The sequence below is a fragment of the Eimeria mitis genome, genomic scaffold, assembly GCF_000499745.2.
Source record: "Eimeria mitis Houghton genomic scaffold, Emh_scaff871, whole genome shotgun sequence".
Taxonomy (NCBI): domain Eukaryota; phylum Apicomplexa; class Conoidasida; order Eucoccidiorida; family Eimeriidae; genus Eimeria; species Eimeria mitis.
In genome coordinates this window covers 2,864-11,700 of record NW_013576418.1, presented here as the reverse complement: position 1 = coordinate 11,700, position 8,837 = coordinate 2,864, and the positions used below count along the sequence as shown (strand labels likewise).

General features: G+C 46.5%; 1 protein-coding gene across 1 annotated transcript in view; it reads left to right on the top strand.

The window, feature by feature from the left end:
• The window catches only part of EMH_0024180 (uncharacterized protein), a gene marked incomplete at both ends in the record, with an annotated part of 8,625 nt that extends 864 nt beyond the window's left edge, over positions 1 to 7,761 (top strand). Inside the window, 8 exons of the mRNA XM_013502270.1 lie at positions 3 to 1,760; positions 2,088 to 2,181; positions 2,535 to 2,642; positions 2,795 to 2,911; positions 3,165 to 3,239; positions 3,391 to 4,287; positions 5,241 to 5,315; positions 5,545 to 7,761. Of these exons, the coding sequence (XP_013357724.1) occupies positions 3 to 1,760; positions 2,088 to 2,181; positions 2,535 to 2,642; positions 2,795 to 2,911; positions 3,165 to 3,239; positions 3,391 to 4,287; positions 5,241 to 5,315; positions 5,545 to 7,761 (5,341 nt within the window). The remainder of the gene's footprint in view (positions 1 to 2; positions 1,761 to 2,087; positions 2,182 to 2,534; positions 2,643 to 2,794; positions 2,912 to 3,164; positions 3,240 to 3,390; positions 4,288 to 5,240; positions 5,316 to 5,544) is intronic.
• Positions 7,762 to 8,837: the final 1,076 nt, after the last annotated feature.

The window sequence follows — 8,837 nt, the reverse complement described above, 5'->3', positions numbered from 1 at the left end:
AACAGCAGCAGCATGAGGAAAGAAGCAGAGGTACAAACGCTTGCAAGCGGAGGGCAGGACTGGCAGCTGCTGCCGCCGCAGCTGCTGTCTGTGGATTGGAGCGGAGAAGGCCAGAAGGTGAAGGGAGAGCAGCTGGTTGAGTTGCTGCGGTATCAGAACGAGTTGCTGCAGCAGCAGCTTCAGCAGGCAGAGGAAGCAGCAGCAGCAGCACGTCGTCTGCATGAGCAGCAGCTGCGCGATGCCCGTGAAGCTGCTGCTGTTGCGCTGCAGCGAGAGAAGGAGAAATGTAACGCTGAGGTGCTGCAGCAGCAGCAGCAGCATGCAGCAGCAGTGCAAGCCATGTGGCGTCAGCTAGATCTCCGTCTCCGTCACATAGAAGACGATATTTCTGTAGATGTTGAAGTCCTCTCTGCCTCCTCCTGCCTGAAACCCCAGCCCCAGCCAGCTGCTAAACAAGACCAAGCCCAGCGAGCTCCTCCCCCTGCTGCTGCTCCTGCTGCAGCTGCTGCTGCACCTGCTGCTGCAGCTGGTGCAGCACCTGCAGCAACAGCAGCAGTTGCTGCTGAAGAGGTGGGGGCTGAAGGGCCTGGCGAGCAGCAGACGGCGTTGGCAAGAGTTAAGAAACTGGAGGCCCTCATGGAGGAGCGACTGCGGGCGCGAGATGCAGCAGCAAATGAAGTGAAGAAGCTGCTGCAGCAGACGCTGCAGCGCTGCGCTGAGTATAAGCGGGAGAGCGACACACGGTGGGGGGAGTGGAAGCAGTGTGAAGACCTGAGAAGCAATTTGCTGCAGCTGCTGCCAGCAGCAGACACCAAAGAAGACAGGCGTTCCGGTGTACCTGCAGCAGCAGCAGCAGCAGCAGCAGCAGCAGCAACAGCAGCAGGAGGCAGCGGAGATCCAGTAGCAGCAACACGGCAGGCTCTAAACGAACGGCTGCATGCGCTGCTCGATAGGAGCGGCTGCATGCGTCCTCTGGCATCTATGATGGAGCAGCAGCTGCTGTCTGCTCTTGTTGAGTGTCTCTGCATGCAGCAGGCGCAGCAGGCGCAGCACCGGCAGGCGCAGCTGGAGTTGCTGCGGCTATCCCACCAGCAGCAGCAGGTGCAACAGCAGCAGGTGCAGCAGCAGCAGCAGCAGCAGCAGCAAGGCGAGTTCGCAGGTGCAGCCAACAAAGCTGGAGGAAGAAATAACATGGCAACCATGCAGAAGGAACTGCTGCTAGAGGAGAAAGCGAGAAGACTGCAGACGCGCAACCAGCGGCTGCTGAGGACTTGTGAATATCTCCGCCTGAAAGTTGAACACGTACAGAAGTGGAAAGCTGAAGACTCCTTCTTCACCCAGACGCAGCAACAAGTTCAGGTGTACAGACACCTCGAGGACAGCAACGCCACGCTAGAAGGAGAAGAACCCGCAGCAGACCACGGGAACGCGCCGTCAGGGGAGGAGATGCAGCAAAGCATGCAGAAACAACAGCAGCAACAACAGCAACAGCAGCAGCAGCAGCAGCAGCGAAGGGAGCAGCTTCTGGCGTGGCTGGAGCAGGAGGACACAGCTGAAGTTATTGATAGAGACGCTGAGCTGCTGCAGCTGCTGAAGACGCTGCATAGACACCCCAAGACGGCATTTGGAGAGGAAGAGGAGGCGGAGACGAGAGCCACATCAGCAGAAACAGAAGAAGTTGAAAACTGCATTTCTGTTGCTCCTGAAACAAAGAAACGACTCCTAGAACTCTTCTGGCTGCTCCTGGGCGACTTCTACAGGTGCCCCCAACAGCTAGCTAGCTAGCTAGCTAGCTAGCTACCTACCAGCTAGCTACTTGCACGAGCTAGCCACCACTGAACACAACAGCTAGCTAGTTATACGGGCTAGCCACCAGTGAACTCTGTAGCTAGCCAGGCACACGAGCTAGTCTCCACCCTATCCACCAGCTAGCTGCAGACACACAGACGGAGCTGCAGCTGACACTCTGTCGCCCCCCGCCTCAGTTGTCTTCCTTTCTCGTCGTTGTAGTTTTCTTTAGCTTGCTTTTGCTGCTGAAATGCTTTTTTGTGGTTTGTTTGTTGGCTCTGTGTCTGTGTCGGGTTCAGGTTCAAGGCGAGGCTGGAGGAGGGCCGGCACCAGCTGCAGCAGATGCAGGAAGAGGCGCGAGCAGCGCAAGAGGAGAAACTAGCAGTGGAAGAGGTGAGGCTTTTCCTCTCAACATCCTGGGGTGTACATACAGCACCCTGATCTGTGGCTGTGTGCATGCAGAAGATTTGCAAACGCATTCGGTTACTTCTGTCTATTCAACTTTTTCTTGATTATGCATACTCTTCGTGGTTATATTACTTTTCTTTGTGTGCATAGATGTTTTTTTTCGTCGATGAATATTTTTGTGTTTACTGATATTCTTTGTTTATGTGGACCTTCTTTGTGTGCGTTGAACTCCCTGCTGTTTGTGTATTGAATTTCATTCTGTGTATTGATATTTTTTCTTTGTGTTTCCTCGCCTATATCATGTTTATTCATCTTTTTTTTTGTTTATTAAACTGCAGGCAGCAGAAAAAGAACGCCGTTCTCTGGTTTCTCTCTACGAGAGAAAGCTACAAAGCGAACGAACGAAAGCAAACAAAATCGTGGGCCGGACGATGGTCAAACTGCTGGTGAGAAGAAATTCAATGAAAGCGAAAACTTGAAATTTAATTTCAGTTTTCAGCACAAGTCCACATCTGCTGCGCTCCTTGTGTTCCTCTTCGAGTGCATGCAGCATTTGTTTGTTTATATCTTCTATTTTTTTTATTTTATTTCGCCGCAGGTAGCTCAAGAAGAAGCAGAGATACTGCAGAAAGGGAGAGAAAGACAACAGGATGAACACGAAGCCCTCGTGCATGTGTTACACCAGGCCGACAGCAAACGCTTCAATGCAATTCTTGTTCGTCTCCTCTTTTCATTTTATTTTTTTATTTATTCTGTTTTTGTTTCGGACTTGCAATAGGCACAAAAAGAGAAAGCTGCCTTCTTTCTCATATACATATCCCTCCTAGCAGTTGCCTTCTTGCTGCTGCTGCTGCTGCTGCTGCTGCTGCTGTTGCTGCTGCATAGCAGCAGCTAACTGCTGGCTCGCTGCAGCATATATGTGTCCCCTCTGATGATGAAAATTGTTTAATTTTATTCTGCTGCTGCAGACAAAGCTGGAGGCCATTGAAACCCAAAACCGCGTGCTGCATAAAAGAGAAGAATTTTGGAATCGTCTGGCGAAGGTAAATAGATGAAGACAATACAACAAACAGAGAAAAATTAAATGCAGTGTTTGTGTTTACTGTATGTATACTTCATATATTATATTATATATATAATATAATTTATTTATAGTGTTTGTTTTTGTTGGTGCTGGGGCGTATCTTCACTCAGGCGTTGTCTACGCAGCTGACGCGGCCGTCTGAAACAACACAGCGGGCCGTTGAGGATCTGTGGGCGCAGTTGGTTGGCTCGAAGGCTTTGATTGAAACAAATAAACTCATCACCAACACCTGCATCTCTCCTTTCTTGCTGCTGCTCCCAGACACAAACAAAACAAATACAGATTCAGGAGATAACACCGCAAGGACAAACAGCTCCAGGCGTGCAGCCAGCACCGCAACTGCTGCTGCTGCTGCTACCGCTGCTGCTGCTGCAGGGAAGGGGCCTGTGCGCTCTGTGTCGAGACTCAGCAGCAGATATCAAAGCAGATCTACAGCAGCAACGCCAACAGCAGCAACAGCAGCAGCAGCAAAGGCGTCATCAAAGGCCCGCGGTTCTTCTCCTGCTTTGGGTGCGAGGACTCCGAGAAGTGCAGCAGCTTCTGCTGCAGCAGCAGCAGCAGCAGAAACTGCAGCAGCAGAAACTGCAGCAGCGGGTTCAGCAGCAGCAGAAGATATGTGGAGTGCATCGGATTCGTTTGCTCGCTGTTTGCAAGAGATCTGTTCCCAAACCGAAGTAGGAGAGCCGTCAAGCAGCAGCAGCAGCAGCAGCAGCAGCAGCAAGAACACTTCTGCTGCTGCATCTCCTAGGGAGACAGCAGCAAGAGGAGGGTCTGAGGGTTGGATGGGGGACCGCAGCGACTCTGAATGCGAAAGTGATGAATATAAATGCATAGAAAAGAAATATATTTTCGACTCGGCGTCAGGAGAAACAACAGAAACAACGACAAAGAGAAGAGGAAATGAAAACAAAGCAAAAATGCCAAACGATTGGCTGGCTGTGCTCAAACTGATGATCCAGGAGGCTACAGCACTGCTGCGAAAACAGAAGGAGATTAAAGAAAAAGAAGTAAGGAGACGCAGCTACTCTCGGGCTATCTATATATTGTTTGTTTCTCTGTTTGAATCTGTTACACAACACGCTTTCTGTCGCTTTGCCGATTCATTTTTCTCCGTGTTTCCTCTTTTCTCGCTGAGACTGAGGCAGAGCTGTTTCCTTCGTCTCTGCCTTCATTTCCCTCTGTTTCATAAGCGCTGCTTGACTCCTAAAGGGTTTGGGGTTTAGGGTTTAGGGTTTGGGGTTTAGGGTGTATTGTGTACTGGATAGAGCGAAACTACAGTCAAACGATTCGCGTTGCTTTCGTGTCAGTGATGTATATTTTGTTGAGTCTTAAAGAGGGAATACAACAAAACCCAAAAGGGAAACATAAAATAATAAGAAAGGCAAAAATTTCTTTTTTCACAAAAAAATTCAACTTTCGAGTGTATGTGCAACTTTTGCAGATTGAGGAGCTGAAACGTGAAAGAGAAGGACAAATTGAAAAGAACAAAAAGGCAAGAAATAATTAATATTAATATATTTATATAATAATATAAATATACTTCTATTTGTTCTGAAATACATTTAATGTTTTACTTTTATCATCGTTTTAATCGTAGCTTTCCCGCTTTCGTTCAAATCACAGAAAACACGAAAGCCTCGCCACCACCGCCAGTTGAAAACATTTTTTTTTGTTTGGCTGAAAAGATGAATTTTTTATAATTTATTTATTTATTTTTTTCGTGATTGATTGGCTTCTCTCCTCTTCAGAGTCTTAGCAGTTCGACTGCATTCCTCTTCTCTCTCTTAGTTGCTTTATTTCAGCTTTCTTCTCAATTCCTTTACTTCCCCTTAACTATTCTATTTACGCTTCCTTATCCTTTTTAATTGTTTCATTTCAAGTTTATTCTTCTTAATTGTTTTATTTTTGTTCTCGTTTCTTTTATTTTTTTATTTCGGTATTTTGCTTCGTATGCCTGCAGCTGACGCTGCAACTCACTGACGTTCAACTTCAGTGGACGTCGCTGCGGGATCAACACGAGTTTTTGCAACACCAGGTTAAACCCTAAACCCTAAACCCTAAACCCTAAACCCTAAGTTTTTACACATATGATGTCTCTTGGCTTTCTTGTGCAGTAACACTTCTGCTGTTTCATATCCCTGCTGCGCTATGTATCTATTAATATTTGCTTATAGATGCTTGCTTTGAAATACATTAAATTATTTTATTTATGTAACAAATGAAAGAGTGAATGTATTTGTTTATTTTTTCTGTTTTGTTTGCAGCATGAGTTGGCAATAGATGCCTTAAAGCGCGTGCATACGGAGCGATCGAAAACAGAGAAAATGAAGAGAGAAGCCGAAGAAGAATTAAAATCAGAAATAACAAAATACAGAGTCAGTGAAAAAGAAGCAAAAAAAATAATTCAAGCCGTCGCGATGCATGCAGCAAACGTCCCCTATATCCAAACACTATGCAGCTCTTTCTTAGCTGCAGCAGCAACAGCAGCAGCAACAGCAGCAGAAACAGCAGCAGCAGCAGACCAGCAATTGAATACAAGTGAATCTATGGATACTAATCCAAATGCTGTTGAAGAAGTAGAAAAAGAAAACATCTCAAGTGAAGAGAACTCAGCAGAAACAAAGAGGAATGACAACCGCGTACAAACGCGCAGACTCGTTCCATCTGCTGCTGCTGCTGCTGCTGCTGCTGCTACTTCTGCTGCTTCCCCGCTGCTGCCTCCGGGTGAAATGCCGCATCCAGCGAGCTGGGTAAGCAGAAAACCAAAAGGCGAAGCCAGCAACAGCAGCAGCAGCAGCAGCAGCAAGGAGGAGGCTGAAGCCACCCCGTGCCCCTCGCAGCACAGCAGCCAACGGGGTGTATCTCCACCTCAGGATGATGCCTCCGCTCTAGATATGACTGAGAGCCCGTCACTTCTTTCTCCTTTGCAATGCCCAGCTCCTAACAAGGAGAGACAACCGCAGATGCAGCAGGTGCAACAGCAGCTGCTGCAGCGGGAAGCTGGGTTTATGTATGGAAATTCAAATACAGCAGCAGCAGCAGCAGCAGCAGCAGCAGCAGCATCAGCAGCAGATCTAATCACTTCTTCCTGGAACGCTCTGGTTTCTACACAGGAGGAGGACACTGCCGGCAGCCGCAGCAACAGCAGCAGCAGCAGCAGCAGCAGCAGCTCATTCTGTGCTGATGAGTTCGGCCGCATCTCAAGCACTGCTCTCCCCACCCCCCGGTCCCCCCCTCGTGCAGCTCTGGCTCCTCTTGTTTCTCCCTCGCGCCTAGTGCAGGCGCTGCGCATGCAGGCAATGCCAGCAAACACCAACTGGCGCAGCAGCAACAGCAACAGCAGCAGCAACAGCAGCATCAGCAGGAGCGGCAGAAGTAGCAGCAGCAGCAGCAGCAGACGCATGCGCAGCGGCATCGAGGATCCGCTTCGCTGTACAGACAGCCCAGCACAACGAGGCGATTCAGATGAGACATTTGAAGACAAACAAATGAATAAACAAATAAATAAACAAATAAACAAACAGATAAACAAAGAAACAAACAGAAGCAACGGTGAGAAAGCAGACAAAGATAGCGACAAACAAACGACCGAAACAGCAGCAGCTTACAAGGCGAGTCCCTTGACCAGTGGTCCTGCGGGTGAAGAGGCCGTTGACCGCTCAGCAGCAGCAGCAACAGCAGCAGCAGCAACAGCAGCAGCAGCAGCAACAGCAGCAGCAGCAGCAGCAAGCAGCGAGCAGCACGGGCAAGAAGGAGAGGATTTGAGGCGGAGAGGCAGCAGGGCACACAGCAGGGCGGCTGCTGAGCGGGCGTGGGAAGCCTTTGTGGGGGAGTACAGACACCCCAACCGTGCGCTGCAGCAGCAGCTGCAGCAGCAACTGCAGCAGCAGCTGCAGCACCAGCTGTCTTTGCCTCCTGACAAACGCATGCAGGCCTGGCAGGCGCTGGGGGGAGGGCCTGGCAGCAGCAGCAGCAACGGCAGCAGCAGCAGCAGCAGCAACAGCAGCAGCAAGGATAGCGTGCAGTCGAGCTTCTCACCGCAGGCTGTAGAGGAAGGAGAAGCAGCAGTAACAGCAGCGCTGCTGCGTCTGCAGCACCAACAGCAGCAACGCAAGCAGCAGCAGCAGCAGCAGCAGCAGCAGCAAGGGAGCCTGCTGTGCCCCCCCACGCGAGAGTCAACAGATAGCGGCCTTGAGGACCTTCTTTACCTAGAGCAGCGATTGTGTGGTGAGGATAAGGGAGAAGAAGAACCAGCAGCAGCAGCAGCAGCAGCAGCAGCAGGAGCAGCAGCAGCAGCAGAAACAGCAGCAGCAGCAGCAGAAACAACAGAAGGAACAGAAGCAGCAGATGAAGATGTCTTCATCGCCGACGATACATATCAACTGGGGCTCTCTGCTTCTTCTTTCCTAAGACGCCTCAGCACACAGCTAGAGAGCCGTATGCGCCTAGCATGCAAGAGGTCCCCAGCATTCCACCAATAAATAAATAAATAAATAAATAAATAAATAAATAAATAAATAAATAAATAAATTATTTATTTAGTTGTTTAATTTATTTCGTTTTTATATCTTAGTGTCGCACGGAAATGCTCCATATCAGAGAGATGAGGGGGGCAGTGAAGACAGCAGAAAAAAATAAAAAAAAAAATAAATAAATAAATAAATAAATTAAATCGAATAAATTTAAGTGATGAAGTGTAGAGACAGAATAACAACATTGTTGATATATAATCGGGGTCTTGGGGTTTAGGGTTTAGGGTTTGTGTTTTAGGGTTTAGGGTTTAGGGTTTTGTTTTCTTCTTTCTTTTTAAATGATGCGGCGAGGTTTAGTAGCTGCATCACTCTGATAGAAACAATTTAATTGTTTTATATAATTTATTATTTTGTTTTTGATTAAGAAACCCCTCATTAACAACAAAAAGAAGAAAACGCAAAGGTGTCTGTACACCCCACAACAACTTGAATTATATTTCCCCCGCCAGCACTTCATTTCTTTTCTTTTTTTTTTTTATTTATAGAAATTACACTTTTATTAGATGCAATAGACACTGAAATACATAAATACAAATATAAATAAATACAAATTAAACTAAAAAAAATAAAAATAAGAGGAAATAAATACAACTCGAAAAAAATACAACAAAATAATTATAATTAGAAATTGAAATAAACAAAACGTGAAACGAAGAAAACGTGAAATAAATGCAAATTAAAATAAATACAAATAAAAATAAATAGAAAAAAGAAGAAATAAATACAACTCGAAATAAATGCATATTAAAATAAATAAAAACCGAAATAAATACAAGTAAAAAAAAAAAATATCACTGACTCTGATTTAACCCCAAATATATAAACGTTTATATGCAGCTGAGTTTCTATAGAGTAAGCTGTAAATACGACGAAGTAGTGATTATATTTATATTTTATATAAATATATAAAATATAAATAAAATTACAGAAGCCTTTCTTTATATTTATTATATATGAAATATGTTTTATTTGTACTTAAATTTATTTGTATGTAGAGTTCTTAAATACATAAAATATAATTAATT